This window comes from Anas acuta, chromosome Z (genome assembly GCF_963932015.1).
Source record: "Anas acuta chromosome Z, bAnaAcu1.1, whole genome shotgun sequence".
NCBI lineage: Eukaryota > Metazoa > Chordata > Aves > Anseriformes > Anatidae > Anas > Anas acuta.
The window spans coordinates 51184002-51198815 of NC_089017.1; the positions used below are offsets into that span (position 1 = coordinate 51184002).

The 14814-nt window shown below is 44.0% G+C and overlaps 1 protein-coding gene across 1 annotated transcript in view; it reads left to right on the forward strand.

Annotated features, from left to right (window-relative positions):
• The first annotated feature begins 11207 nt into the window (after positions 1-11207).
• The window catches only part of ST8SIA4 (ST8 alpha-N-acetyl-neuraminide alpha-2,8-sialyltransferase 4), a 61268-nt gene continuing 57661 nt past the window's right edge, over positions 11208-14814 (forward strand). Inside the window, exon 1 of the mRNA XM_068666515.1 lies at positions 11208-11640. Coding sequence (XP_068522616.1) covers positions 11528-11640 — 113 coding nt within the window. The 5' untranslated portion in view covers positions 11208-11527. The remainder of the gene's footprint in view (positions 11641-14814) is intronic.

The window sequence follows — 14814 nt, forward strand, 5'->3', positions numbered from 1 at the left end:
AACCTCACCTACCAACCAGAAATTCAGTTTTGTATATAGCAAGTTTCCTTTTGTTGAAACTTATAAAGATGCCACAAAGTGTTGTTGAATTAGTTTTCCAATTAGAGGGGGGAAAAAACAGAGAAAAATTCACAACAAGCCACAGTCATGATCTCAGCAAATGCCTCAAAGTGTTGCTGTCAAACAGAGATAAGTAAGAAAATATAGCTTAAGGCATATGGGAAGCTCTTTTGTGTGATTTTTTTTTTCCTAACACAAAGCAAGAAAAGTCAGGCAATTTTGTAGTATCTATACATTTTAACCACCATTAAATTAAGCAAAATTAAAAATAGTGATAATAAAAATGGGAATTAGTTTCTAAAGTATGAATGGCTCCTGCTGTGGTTTGAATTCAAACAAAAGCTTCCATCTCTACCTCCAAATCTACAGTGCCTAGGTGGATATCCTGCTGGGAACTATTAGTAAAATGATGGTTCTCACTAGGAGATCATTCATAGTTATTAAAATATAGTAGAACCTTACAAATCCATGTACCATATAGCTTCTCAGAAAGAGATTTATTTTTTTTTTTCCATTTCTCAGACATGGAAAATTCATACAGCAATCTCTCGTTTATATCTTCTCTACGATGTGTTTAGGAAACATATTGCTCTGCATGTAGTAATGAGTTAAGGAACGTTATAAATCAATGAAAATAAAGCATAGCTTTTCAAATGAATGAAAAATTTATTTAATACTATATCTCCCTTGCTTTTCTAATTGTGATTACCCATTTGCAAAACCAAACCAACCAACCAAACAAAAACCCCAAAACAAACAAGCAGACCAAATAATTTCCACCAAGCATCCTCTACATTAATAGATGTAAAGCCAGAATTATTATCTGTTTCAGATAGTTCCTTAAACTTGATTTCTGCTGTGAAAACAGAGGAGTTGATAGTCAGCTGAATATGAGCCAGCAGTGTGCTCAGGTGGCCAAGAAGGCCAACAGCATCCTGGCTTGCATAAGAAACAATGTGACCAGCAGGGCTAGGGAGGTGATCGTCCCCCTGTACTCGGCTCTGGTGAGGATGCACCTAGAGTAGTGTTCAGTTTTTGGCCCCTTGCTACAAGAAGGACATCGAGGTGCTTGAGCGGGTCCAGAGAAGGGCGACGAAGCTGGTGAGGGGTCTGGAGAACAAGTCCTACGAGGAGCGGCTGAGGGAACTGGGCTTGTTCAGCCTGGAGAAAAGGAGGCTCAGGGGCGACCTTATCGCTCTCTACAGGTACCTCAAAGGAGGCTGTAGCGAGGTGGGGGTTGGTCTGTTCTCCCACGTGCCAGGTGACAGGACGAGGGGGAATGGGCTTAAGTTGCGCCAGGGGAGTTTTAGGTTGGATCTTAGGAAGAACTTCATTACTGAAAGGGTTGTTAGACATTGGAACAGGCTGCCCAGGGAAGTGGTGGAGTCACTTCCCTGAGTTAGAGATGATCTGGCGACAGTTTGGACCTAGGCTTTGTTGTATGCATGAGCAGAGCTACCCCAATGCTAAGGTTTGTCCGTGATCCTTCTTCAACTTCTCTTCTGCAATATGAGCATCAATTAGCATCATAAGAAGGTGTTTGCAGTCTTTTTAAAGTATCACTAATTTCCCGTGACTCCTAAGGAAAGTCTCAGAGGGGCTGGACTAATGAAGGTTTTATTGATTAACTCTCACAGTCTGGCCTGGGAATACTTAAACCGTGGGCCTAGGTTTAGCGTTGATAGAAAATATGTCCCGTTCCCTTTATGAAGAAAGGAGTTGGAGGGTAGTGTAATCAGAGATGGGAGTTCTTACTGGAGTTGTAAAAATTTACATTTAAATTGTGTTTATTATTTACAGGTTGCTAATCTGCAAGCATGCACATATGACCAGAAACATTTTTGACTTTCATTCATTTAACCAAAAAGAAAATTTTAAGTAAACAGCAGTCTCCTTGCTGATCCAAAGCAGAATATTATCAAACTGGTGAAGTGAACTTGGGGCTTGAGCACAGGTGCAGGTACCTTCAAGCAAAGCAGACAACTGTTAGTCTTCCTTTTAAAAATTATTTTTTTCTTTGGCTAGCACAGGAAGGATGAATCAAGGCAAAAGACAGACATAAGTATTTCTTACCTCAGTTTCTTCAACATGAATGCGTTAATCATCCTCCTGCATTAAAGTGGTTTCTTGTCCCTTCTCTAGACTCCGCTTTTGTTCTTCCTTCTTTCTCATTGAACTAGATGAAAAAGTTTCCTTCTCTGACAGTACCAGAATGATTAATCTGTCCATCCCCATCCTTCTTCTGTATCTACTTCCTTTCTCCCATTTTCTTCTATTAGTTTCCAAGTGTTCTCTAATCCTTATTTCTGCTTCCTATTTTTTTTCTGTTCATCCCAATTATAAAAAATACAGGATGATCATTTTCCCTGAAGGCAGACTGTCTTGAGTCTCACTGAAAACAAAATATGGGTAGTAGTGCTCATCATTATTGAATTTCATGCATATAGCCTCTAGGAATATGATGGTCATTTTGATTTAAAGCAGTGTGTTTTTAGCCTTCCTGAAAGGCATAGTAGCTGACAGACACTTTGAATTAGCAGAAAATTTGCATATTTATACCAAGGTCTATGGGACATTCACAACATCCCATGTCACAAAGGAAATGAGGAGATCATGACAGCTGACAATGTCCTGTTTTAGGTTGACCTCTCTCTGCATGATCACTCTTCTTGAATATTAATCTAGTTTATATTTCACAACTGTAAAAAACTGTGCCTGGATCAGGGAAATCTGCAATGCAATAACTACAGTAGTGTGTACCCCTAAATTAAACATCTTTCCTTGCTCTTACACTGCAAATTCAGCTGGGGACCTTCTGCACGGGTTAAATACATGACTGCAGAAATAATGTAAAACAGAGAATATGTCTTAATTGGGATTTAGTTTTAACACTATCTAAGGACCTACTGTAGCATTTTTTCTAGAAAGAAGTTATCTTCCTATCACACACACAAAGACACTGCTCAGAGATTCATGTAAGCTTATTGCAACTGTCTCTACACTATTGATCCTGCAGTTGTTCTGTAAAGCAATTGCAAACAGTAAGTCATCATTGCATGTTAGTCACAAGAACAAAAGTAGCAATGAATTTGAATACAGATTCTGACCTGCTTTTAGTGTCTTTGAACATCACAAGAAATTTAAGCATCCCTAACCCAAACCTTGAATCTTAGACAGTGGAATAAATGCAGTTTACAATGCAGAAATGCTTACTGGTTCATCTTTAATTCTACAGCACATAGGAAAGCTATTGCATTATAAAACTGATGTATTTGAAATGCTGCTATTTGCAATACTAGTAATGCTTAAAATGTAATATAAGACTATGTTTCTAGAATAATAGCAAGTAGATTACATTTCAAAGAGAAAGACATCTTAACAAAAGCATGTATGGATAATGACAAATAGAGGCACAGAAGATATTCATAGTTTGTCTGTAAGAGTATTTCTTTTGCACAGTATTAGTGTTTTGTGCACATTAACTTAAGCAAACAATGGGGATGTCTGGTATCTTTGCTTTAGCCATGAATGGAAATATTTAAGGATATTGATGTTTGCATGAAAACAGATCTGAGTACCAGTTTTACTTAAAAATATGATAAAGAATCATTCAGTGTTTTAAATGATGTTTCTTTTATACAACAAAACTTGAATAGTTGATACTATTAAGCATGTTGCATACAGCAGAGTTTAAATTTGTTAAGCAAAAGCAAGAATAAAGCATATTCCTGAAATAGAAGCATGGACATGACCTTGCTACAATATTAAGTATTCTGTAGGAAGCTATTAAACAAGAATCAGATACGTATACTTACTGTAATTTGAGGAGATTTACATTAGAGTCACACACACACACACACACACAGTAGTTAGAAGGGACCTGAAAATGTTGCCTCATCTGTACTTCCATCATGAGTTAAGAATCCAGAGATTTGTGTAACTTGGTCCAAAAGACATCCAATGACAAAAATGTTATAGCTTTCCCAGGCAATCTCTTTTAGTATATCTCTATCCTCAGTGTTAATGAGGACAGAATTAAGTCAGAAGATATTTTCTGGGCACCCACATTCAACATGAGATAGTCTTAATGCAAAAAAGGCTTTATATGGTAGTATGTTTCAATGAATGTAAATGTCTCAAGTCTTGAGCTACTTTTTTCAGCATGAAATGCAGTCTTTTCAAGAACTCTTTGCCGTAGGAACTAATTAGCAGTCTGAAATTTGAAATGCTTAAATGCATGATTATTTGTATTATTCACATTTTTGCTCCTCCAGTAGTCTTCATGAAAGAAATTTTTCTGTCATCACCAGCTGCCATGAAATAGGATTTACTGAACATGTTTCTGGGTCCACAGAGCTAAGTCATTCTTTTAATTCATATAAAATAAACCATACTATTTGATATAAACTCTATTCATTATTTAAATATCATTAGATTGTATGAGAAAGAGGAAAGCATTTCAAGGCATAATTTAGATAGCTTGTTAGAGTTATGAAGTGCTGTTGATGATACATTAAAGAAAGGTAATTAAAGGAATTGGTGAAGTGCTAGACATGAATGTTTAAATTCTTTATATGGTAAACTCATTTTGTATTGTAATAAACTTTGGCATTGCAAATGAAATACACCACCTGGCCCAATTATGTTACATATATATAATATATCTGTATGCTATATACCTCTGCCTGCTACTTAATATATGTAAGAGCTGAAGGATAAAGGTATATTAGGAGGGAGTCACAATATCATAGAATAACCTGAGTTGGAAGGGAACCACAGTGATCATCGAGACCAACTCCAGGCTCCACACAAAACCGTACAAAAAATCAGACCATGCATCTGAAAGAATTGTCCAAATGCTTCTTAAACTCTTTCAGGCTCGGTGCCATGACCACTGTCCCAGTGCCATGACCACCCTCTGGGTGCAGAATCTTTCCCTAACCCCCTGCCTGATCCTCCTCTGTCCCAGCTCCATGCCATTCCTTCGGGTCCTGTCGCTGTCCCCAGAGAGCAGAGCTCAGCGCCTGCCCCTCTGTTCCCCTCATGAGAAAGCTGCAGGCCACCATGAGGCCTCCCCTCAGCATCCTCTGCTCTGGGCTGAACAAGGGAGTCCACTCCTCCTCATACATCTTTCCCTCTGAACCTTCTCCAACTCTGTAGCCTTCTTTGGGATGCTCCCTGATAGTTTTGTGTCCCTCTTATATTGTGGTGCACAAAATAGCACCCAGTACTTGAGGTGAGGCTGCGACAGTGCATACCAGAGCAGGAAGTATCACTTCTTTTGACCAGCTAGCTATGCCATGTTTGATGCACCTCAGGGTGTGGCTGGCCCTTTTGGCTGCCAGGGCACACTGCTGACTCATGTTCAACTTGCCATCAACCAAAACCCCCAGATTACTTCCTGTGGGGCTGATCTCCAGCCTCTCATTCCCCAGTCTGTATGTATAGTCAGGGTTTCCCTTTCCAAGGTTCAGAATCCAGCACTTGCTCTTGTTAAAATTCACATTTGGTGATTCCCCATCCCTTTAGACTGTCAAGATCTCTCTGCAAGGCCTCTCTACCCTTGATGGAGTCAACAGCTCCTCCTAATTTAGTATCATCTGCAAACTGAGTATGCATTTTAGTCCTGTATCCCAACCATTTATAAAAACATTGAAGAGTACAGTCTCCAAAACGGAGCCCTGGGGAACCCCACTCATGACTGGCTGCCAGCCTGATGTAACCTCATTTACTGTAATCTTTGAGCCCAACCCATCAACCAATTGTTCACATATCATATTGTTCACTTGTCCAGCTGTATGCCAGACATTTTATCCAGAAGGATACTGTAAGAAACAGTATAAAAATTTTGCTGAATTCCAAAAAGATAGCATTTACCGGTTTCCTTTGGTCAACCAGATGGGCAACTTACCATAAAATGAAATTAAATTGTTAAACAGTACTTGCCTCTCATGAACCTGTGTTGGCTGCAGCCAATGACTGTGTTGTCTTTCAAGAGTTTTTCCATAGCTCCCAGAATAATCTTCTCCATCACTTTACCGGGCACTGAAGTGAGACTGACGAGCCTGTAATTACCAGGGTCTTCTTTCTTGCCTTTCTTGAAAACTGTGACTACATTAGCCAACTTCCATTCAACTGGGACCTCTCCAGATTTCCAAGATCATTATAATTGAGAAAGGTCTCATGATGACATCAAACAGCTCTTTCAATGCTGTGGGATGAATTCCAGTGGGCCCCATGGATTTATGTGCATCCAGCTGGAGCAGCATATCCCACACAAGTTCAGAGTTGGCTGGGAGCTTATTGTTCCTGTGGTCACAGTCCTCCAACTCAGGGCTCTGGGAATCCCAGGGTCCATCATAGATGTTAAAACAGAGGTGAAGAAGGAATTAAACATCTCTGCTTTGTCTATATCTCTATTTGTGAGATGACTAACCTTGTCAAATAACAGACCAATATTATCTCTGGTGCTCCTTTTACTGCTAACATACTTTAAAAAAAGCCATTTTTGTTGTCCCCCATCATATTTGCCAGCTTCAACTCTCGTTTAGCTTTGGCCTTGCAAATTTTCTCCCAACACTGTCAACAGAATCTTTATGCAGCCTGATCTTGCTTTCAAAATTCATACTCTTTCCTGTTTGTGGTGGTTTTACTCAGATGGGCAGCCAAGCTCCACCACAGCTGCTCTTTCACTCCCTCCCTTCAAAGAGAAAGGGGGAGAAGACAGGATGAAAAGAGCTCAAGGGTTGAGATAAGGACAGGGAGATCACTCAACAATTATAGTCATGGGTAAAACAGACTCAGCATAGTGAGATTTATATAATGTATTACCAATTACTAAAAAGCTAGAAAAGTGGGGAATGAAAGAAATAAAAAACATCTTCCCCCCATCCACCCTCTTCCAAATGCTTCCCTCAGGCAGCACAGGGGAATGGGGGAAAAGGGCTTGAGATCAGTCCCTTGTGCTTCATCTCCGCTTGGTCTCCACTGCTCCTTCATAGTCACTCCCTGCCCCGCTCCCCGTGGAGTCCCTCCCACGGGATGCTGTCCTTCCCGAACTGAGCCTGCGGGGGCTGCCCACAGGCAGCAGCTCTTCAGGAACTGCTTCCACATGGCTCTGTACCACGGGGTCCATTCCCTAGGAGCTTTTTGCTCCAGCATGGGTCCTCCACAGATAGCTGTGGGGGCAGCTCCCCCCAGACCCCCTGCTCCTGCGGGGGCTCCTCTCCACAGGCTGCAGCTCCAGCCCAGGGCCTGCTCCTGCAGGGGCTCTCCATGGGCCGCAGCCTCCTCCAGGCCACATCCACCTGCTCCACAGGGGACTCCTCCACCCATGGGGCTGCAGCATGGAGATCTGCTCCATGTGGGACCTGCAGGGGGGACAGCCTGCTCCACCAGGGGTCTCTCCCTGCACAGGACGCAGGGGAACTGCTGCTGCCTGCCTGCAGCACCTTCTACCTTCCTGCTGCACTCACCTGGGGGTCTGCAAGGCTGGGTCTCACTACTCACTCCTCACTCTCCCAGCTGCTGTTGCCCAGCAGGTTTTTTTATTTTTTATTTTTTTTCCCTTTCTTAAATCTGCTTTCACAGATGCACAAACAACATCACTTATTTATTCTGCTCAAAGCAGCAGCAGGTCCCCATTGGAACTGGATGCAACTGGCCCTTATCTAATATGGGGCAGCTTCTGGATTCTTTTCACAGAGGCCACCCTGGAACCTCCCAGTACCAAAGCCTTGCCACATAAACCCAATACATTTTTCCACCCAGCATTCCAGGATGAGATCCCATTCAGACAACTGGCCTTCTGTCCCATTTGCTTGACTTCTGACACAGTGGAATTGCCTACTCCTGTGCTCTTAAAAGGTGATCAGCATCTACAGACCTGAATACATTTAGGGGGCCTTACTAGTTTCTTGAGCAACCTACAGTCTGTTCTCCCAAAATCTAGTAGCTCTTTGACAATTTTTTCATACAGTCAAAGACATTAAACTCAACAGTTCCATGATCACTGTGGCCAAGACAGCTAACAATCATGAATTCCACTATGCTTACAAACAACTAACTGTGTTTAAAAACAGAGCAAGGAGGGCATCCTTCCTTGTCATCTCCCTTAGCACCTGTATCAAAAAGTTATTCATCATACTTACAGAACTCATTATTAAAGCATGCCTTGGGAAAGACTGATGGAAGATCTCATCAATAAATATCTGGAGGGAGGGTGTCAAGAGGATGGAACCAGATTCTTTTCAGTTGTGTCCAGTGAGAGGACAAGAAGCAATGGGCAAAAACTGAAGCACAGGAGGTTCTGGCTGAATATGAGGGGACATTTCTTTACTGTGAGAGTGACAGAGCACTGGAACAGGTTGGCAACAGAGGCTGTAAAGTCTCCTTCTCTGGAGGGAAGGATAACCTTCTGTTCACAACCTGCCTTCTCTTCTCTTCAGAACCTGCCTGGATGCCATCCCACACAATGTGCTCTAGGTGATCCTGGTCAGCAGTGGGGTTGGACTAGATGATCTTCAGAGGTCCCTTCTAACCCCAGCCATTCTGTGATTCTGTGAAAGTTTTTTTTTGTTTGTTTGTTTGTTTTTTCTTGTTGTTGTTGTTGTTGTCTTTTCTCAATATCTATTCTCACTAAAGTATAAACAAATAGTTTACTTTTTAATAAGTGAATAAAAGTATTGGATACTTGATGGTTCAGGGCTTATAGCCAGAATATTAGACAGATTCCTCAGGAGTGCTGGGAGGATCACACAGCACTCATAATGGTATTTAAAAGCACATACATATTAGTAAGTAAATAAATAAATAAAACATACAAAAAAAAAAAAAAAAAAAAAAAGAGCAAGAGAACATACCAAAACCACAATAAAAAAAAACAGTCCTCTTTCCTGGATGAGACTGTTGTGGCTCCCTGGATGTAGAGTCAGTCTGAAGTCAACATTTTTGGCCTCTTCATATGGTGGAGATGGGTTATAGGAAGACTGGTTGCAAGCAGGTGAAGCACAGACAGAAAAGTGCACTGCTGATCAGAGATTTTCCTCGTGGCACCCATCCCCATTAGTTTTAAATCCTCTTGGATGCAAGTAGGCCAACCTTTGTGTGGGGTGAAGATCAGTGTGGGGTGAAGTCAGGGGAGCCAGGTCTTAACCTTAAGGGGGTAGAAAGTGCAGCTGAAAGCATGGAAGCAGAAGGCATGTTACTTTCTGAATATGCACATGGCCTGGCACAAAACCAAGAATGGGTGTGGCTAATGGTGATATTGTAAGCTGCCATTGGTGGTTGTGGTACTGAGTAAAACCACCACCGAAGATGAGAGAATTTGGGATCTTCTGTATGCATTGTGGTATCTGTTACTGATGAGCCAATCTAACTACAAAAACAATGTAAAAATAATGTAAAGTATGAAAAAGAGTATTACAAGTATTCAACAAGGCTGACAGGACTGATGTAACCCTAGCTTTCATGCCTAACAAGAGATACAGTTTTTACAACTGTGTCAAGATAGGATTTTGCATTGGATCTATTTGTTTTTCTAGAAGAAATTTTCTAATGCCAATCATACCAAGTGAAATTTGAAGTTCACACTACTAAAAGATAGAAAGGGTTTTTCTCCTTTTGCTGCTGATGCTATTGAGGTCACTTTCTGAGACTAGGTTATCAGAGCTACAGCAGAGAAGAGCACAGAAAACACAGCTTCATCTGGCTTGTATGAAAGGAAATTGCAAAGTTTCCTTTCCACTGAAGCTGAATTAAACCTTTCCTACTAAAGAAATTGATTTTTAAGGCATTAAAACTACTACCAGCCCTGACATTCTCAAGGACTTCCCAAAACCTTTCTTCACTTTAAATGCCTGTGAGTGAATATTCTCTTGGGTAAGAAAAATCCCTACTAATCTCCAAATTTGCTTGCTTCTTGCTGTGAAATATCTGATCTTAAACAGTTCTGGAGACAGCATTTCAGACTACATACACACAGGGAAGGTTCTGTCATCCCACATGTGGGTAGCTCCCTTAAGTTAAGAGGAGAAGGGTCACACTAGATTTGTCACAAAACCTTCCTGGATCCTCGTGGGAGAAGAGTGAATGTTTCTATTGAAGCTTGCTCCATAAATGCAGACTTAAGTGCTATAGGCAGATCCCTGTCACACCGAATAAGGATGGTGCAGGACAGCCCAGTCACTTTGAAAAGGGTGAAATGATACTGAGAAAAAGGGGATATAGCTCACGATTTCTCTTTCATGTTGCATTATGCATTTGAAAGTCCTTTTTTTTTTTTTTTGAGGTTGACTTTCAGAGAAATCGTCCCAGCAAAAGTTGGCAAGTCATGACAATGTGCATGATGGCTGAAAAGGGTCTGAAAAGGGTCGCCGGGGTGCAGGGGGCCAGGCTCCGGGACCAGCCTCCACGGTCACTGCCGCTCGCCTCCCCTGTCCTCCTGCCCACGCCGCAGTCCGTTCTGGTGCTGCGAGGTTGGGAAAAACCTCCCATGTGCATCGGGAGAGAGGAGTTAAAAAAAGAAATAAAGAAACCCAGAGCAAAACAGCAGCAGAACACAAAACCCCCATGCTCAGGAGAAAAGGAAGCTTACACTTTCTTTGCGATTGCATCGCGAGCGGCAGCGGCTTTGTGCGGAAACTTTCCGAAACACAGCGGCGGACGGGGTGCAACGCGCTCCAGGGCAGAAAGTCGCCCCCTCCCAAATACAGAGGGGCTACGGCGGGAGAGGTGGGGGCGGGCAGCCGGCCCGGTCCCGGGGGATGCTCCCCGTGAGCCGAGACCCCCCCCAGGTCCCCACTCCGCGGCGCCACCTTCGGGAACCGGGGTCCAGGGTCTGAGTCTGGGGTCCGGGGTGTGGGGTCTGAGGTGTGGGGTCCGGGGTGTGGGGTCCGTGGTGTGGGTGCCACCCGGCCGTGTCCCGCCGGCGGTGCTGGGTGCCCGCCCCCGTGCGGCGCCCATTGGCCGCGCTCCGCCCGGCGCCACCGCCCCGCCGCGGGGAGGGAGGCGCCAGCGTCGCCCCCGGGCCGCCGCCGCGATCGTAGCGGGGCCGCTGCGGAGCCGGAGCCGAGAGAGGAGGAGGAGGAAGAGAAAAAGGAGGAGGAGGAGGAGGAAAAAGAAGAAGAAGAGGAGGAGGAGGAGGAGGAGCGGAGAGGCAGCACACGGACTTGTCCCCACCGGGCCGAGGGAAGCGAGCCGCCGCCTGCCAGCTTGGCTGGCGGGCAGGGGAGGGAAGGGGGAAAGAAAAGACAAACTAAACGCCAAACAACCCCCGGCGTCTGATCCCGCCTGCGTTTTGTCTTTTTCTTTTTATTATTATTATTTTCTCTCTTTTTTTTTTTTAATTTTTCTGAAAAAAAAATTATTACAGTCTTTTTGTCAAATTGTGCCGCGCGTGGAGTTGTTTTCCGCACACCCCTGACAAACAAAGGAAAAAGGGGGAGGGGGACCGCGCTTCGCAGAAGACATGCGTTCAGTCAGGAAGAGGTGGACTGTGTGCACCATAAGTCTCCTCCTCATCTTCTACAAGACGAAAGAAATAGCGCGGACCGAGGAGCGCCAGGAGGCACCGCTCGCAGGGTAAATGCGGTCCCCGAGGGGGCGGCGGGGCGGTGTCGCTGCCTCGGGTCCTCCCCCGGCGCCCCCCGGCCGCCCACCGCAGACCCGCGGTGCTGCCGCCGCTGGGCCGGGGGCGAGGTGGCCGGGGGGTGGCCGGGGGGTGGCCGGGGGGTGGCCGGGGGGCAGCCCGGAGGATGCTTACCTGGCCGCGGCTGCTCCCCGAGGGCCGGGAGGGGAGGTGGCGGTGGGCTGGGGGCTGCGGCCGCCGGGTCCCGTTTGCAGCCCCTTGGAGCCCTCCCGAGGCGAGCGCCTCCCTTCCCGAAGTTTGCCTGGGAGCCGCGCGTAACTTGGGCGCTCCTGGGGGCATCCCCTCGGCTCCTGGGACCCCTCTGCTGGAAGCCCCGCTCCCACGCCGAGACCCTGGGTTGTGGTTCCCCCGCCCCGCCTCCTGCTCGTCTTCGGCTGAAAAGAAAAGGCGAAAAGTCCCTTGCCGTTCTCTGTTTGCACCTCAGCTTTCTGTTTCTTTGTTCCTCATCGCGTCTGCGTACGTGCATGCTTGTGTTTTCTCCCTTTTATCCCAACTTACAGCTATCCTGTAAAGAAGTTGGATTTTTAGCCAAGGGTGTTTCTTCTCTGGGAGATGTGATTTTTTGTTTTGGTAGGAAGGATGCGTAAATTCTGTGGCAGCATAGCGAGCCTTGGCAAAGGCGGGGAGGGGTCTCACGCTTTGCATTTGCTTGTGCAAATCTGCTGCGGGGAGATGGATTCACCGCGGGTTTTTGTCCTTTGATGTAAGCCCTTACCTTTATTTGACGAGAAGGAATAAAGGCGTTGTAAGTGCCCAGGAGAAGAAGCTGGGGCAACCCCAGCTTCCTTATCCCCCCGCACACACCCCTTTGGCACCATGGTCCTCAGAAATAAAGCAGTAGGTGTGTCCCTGTTCCCTGCTCCTTGTACAGGCACATCGGTGTGGGAGGGGGATGTGGGCACACCTGGACACAGCTGGACACATCTGGGGGACAATGGCCCAGTGCCCCCCCAAAGCAGCAGGCTGGTTGTGTCTCTCTGTGTGTACAATTATTGATGTGGTGCTTGCTTCCCTTGGTGTTAAAGGTTTTCATAACTTGCTGGTAACTTTCCCTATTCTTCAGCTTGGGTGGAAGCCCAGTTTCTTCTGCGGTGCTGTGGTATCCACATACTTGCAAGACGTACAAACGTGTAAAATGTTCGGTTTATAGGTGCACAAAAATACATGTGAGAATGAATCTGTGAGGGAGAATCAGCATTAACCAGAGATACCTATGTTTCTTAGTACCTACTCCTTCCTGTCAAACTAGAGGTAGTTGCTAAAATGATTCAGAAATTAGTCACTAGGTAGAATCCATACATATTTGCATAAAAAGCCCCCTACGTCTTATGCTACATTTAATTTGATGTGATTTAAAAGGTACTAAAGAGACATGATGCCTTAATATTAAATGAAAAAAAATAGGTGTATTTAGTCATAGGTATGTATGTTTTTAACAGCAGTTTAAGATAGAGCCGTAATGTACTTGTGCCCAGATGTTTAGTGCTATGCCTACTTTGGTAAGACTTCTTGTGCAGAACAGGGCTGCTTGCTTTGGCTGAGGACGTTGCAGTATGGTCTCTTTTCCCATCCCATTGTCCCATCCCTTACCGTAGGAGGCAGAAAACAAAAGGCAAGTGTACTGCTACCATCTGCCACCACTGTCGATGTTAGGCTTGCCCTTCTCCCGAAGGAAGAGCTCACAGGAATGCTTGGTTATTTTTGACTGGCCTCATGGGAAAACAAAGTGATTTTTCCATGGGATGTTTTACTTCCCACAGTAGCACAGCACTCTGAAGGTGCAAGGTGCCCCAAGGTTGGGGTTATTGGTGGCAGTGCAGGTGAATCCCAGGTGTTCTAAAATGTACTGTTGTGTGATTCCTGAGTATACGGTGATACACCTTAAATCAGCAGTATTTTCACAGAAAAACTTGCAAGGACAATAATTGCATGAGCATGCCATTCTTCAACTAGTCAGTAATGCCCTTTTAAAGGTTACGCAAGTAATGAAACACATGCATTATATGGAAGCAGCGTTTTTTAAGCTGTGTTAACTTATTCTGATTTAGAATATGCATTTTAAAACTTTAAGGCAGTTATTTATATTTAATGAGCTGTATTAAGGAGAAGAGAGAGTCTTATTGTATTGGTCTGATTGGTCACCAAAGCAAGGTAATTCAGTCAGGGTTGACACCATCTGCCAGAAGTTGCCATCATTCTACAGCAGTTGTTTCATTAACATCCACCAGAGAGGACTTGCTGTGATTCTGGAAGATAAAATGAAGCCCAAATTTATTGCACAACTTTTTACACAGTGAAAAAATTTCTGGAGTAAATTGAGCTTTTTATGCATTAGTCTATTTAATATTATTTTAAGTGAAAATTAAATGAAACTACTAAGTAAAAGGGAGGAAAACATGTAAGTGAACGTTTGTATTCATACTTTAACACAAAGTGCCTAGGACCTTATTTTGGCTCATGAGAATGTAATTCAACATTGTGTTATCGTACCATACATGTATAGCTTGCTGCACATGTTAATGTGAGTGTAGAAGACAACCACATTTCAGATGCTGTGGTACTTCATGTGTTGTCTACGTCATTTGTTGTTACGATGTGTCACCTATATCTCTGTTAAAGTGTCTACTGGATAAGGTTTAAGGCAGCATAAACAGGAGACATCTCTGAAATACTTCCTGACTGTGCACTTTACCAGGATGTATTTTGGTAATTTTTCTCTAGGTGTAAACATTTTATCTTACTGCAGGAAAATACATCCACATCCATTATGGAAAATTTTAATGAACAGAAAAATAAAAGATAACAGCAACAACAACAACAACAATAATAATACTTACATTCTGATTATTGAATTTAGAGCATTCCACATCATTCTCCCATCTGTTAAGTTAGTGTGATTAGGACGATTTGCATACACATCTTGTACGTACAGAATTGCTTATAGTGGTAGTTTTTTCGGTAGGTGGCACTCTTACCTATGAGTCAGTGCGTGTCAGTGCTGCAGATTGTTGGCATAGTGGGGATGAGGGAGGGAGAGCAGTGCAAGTGATGCTGGGCTGTTTTTGATGAAGTGTAAAATACTGGTTTATTAGTTACAGTGGCTTTTG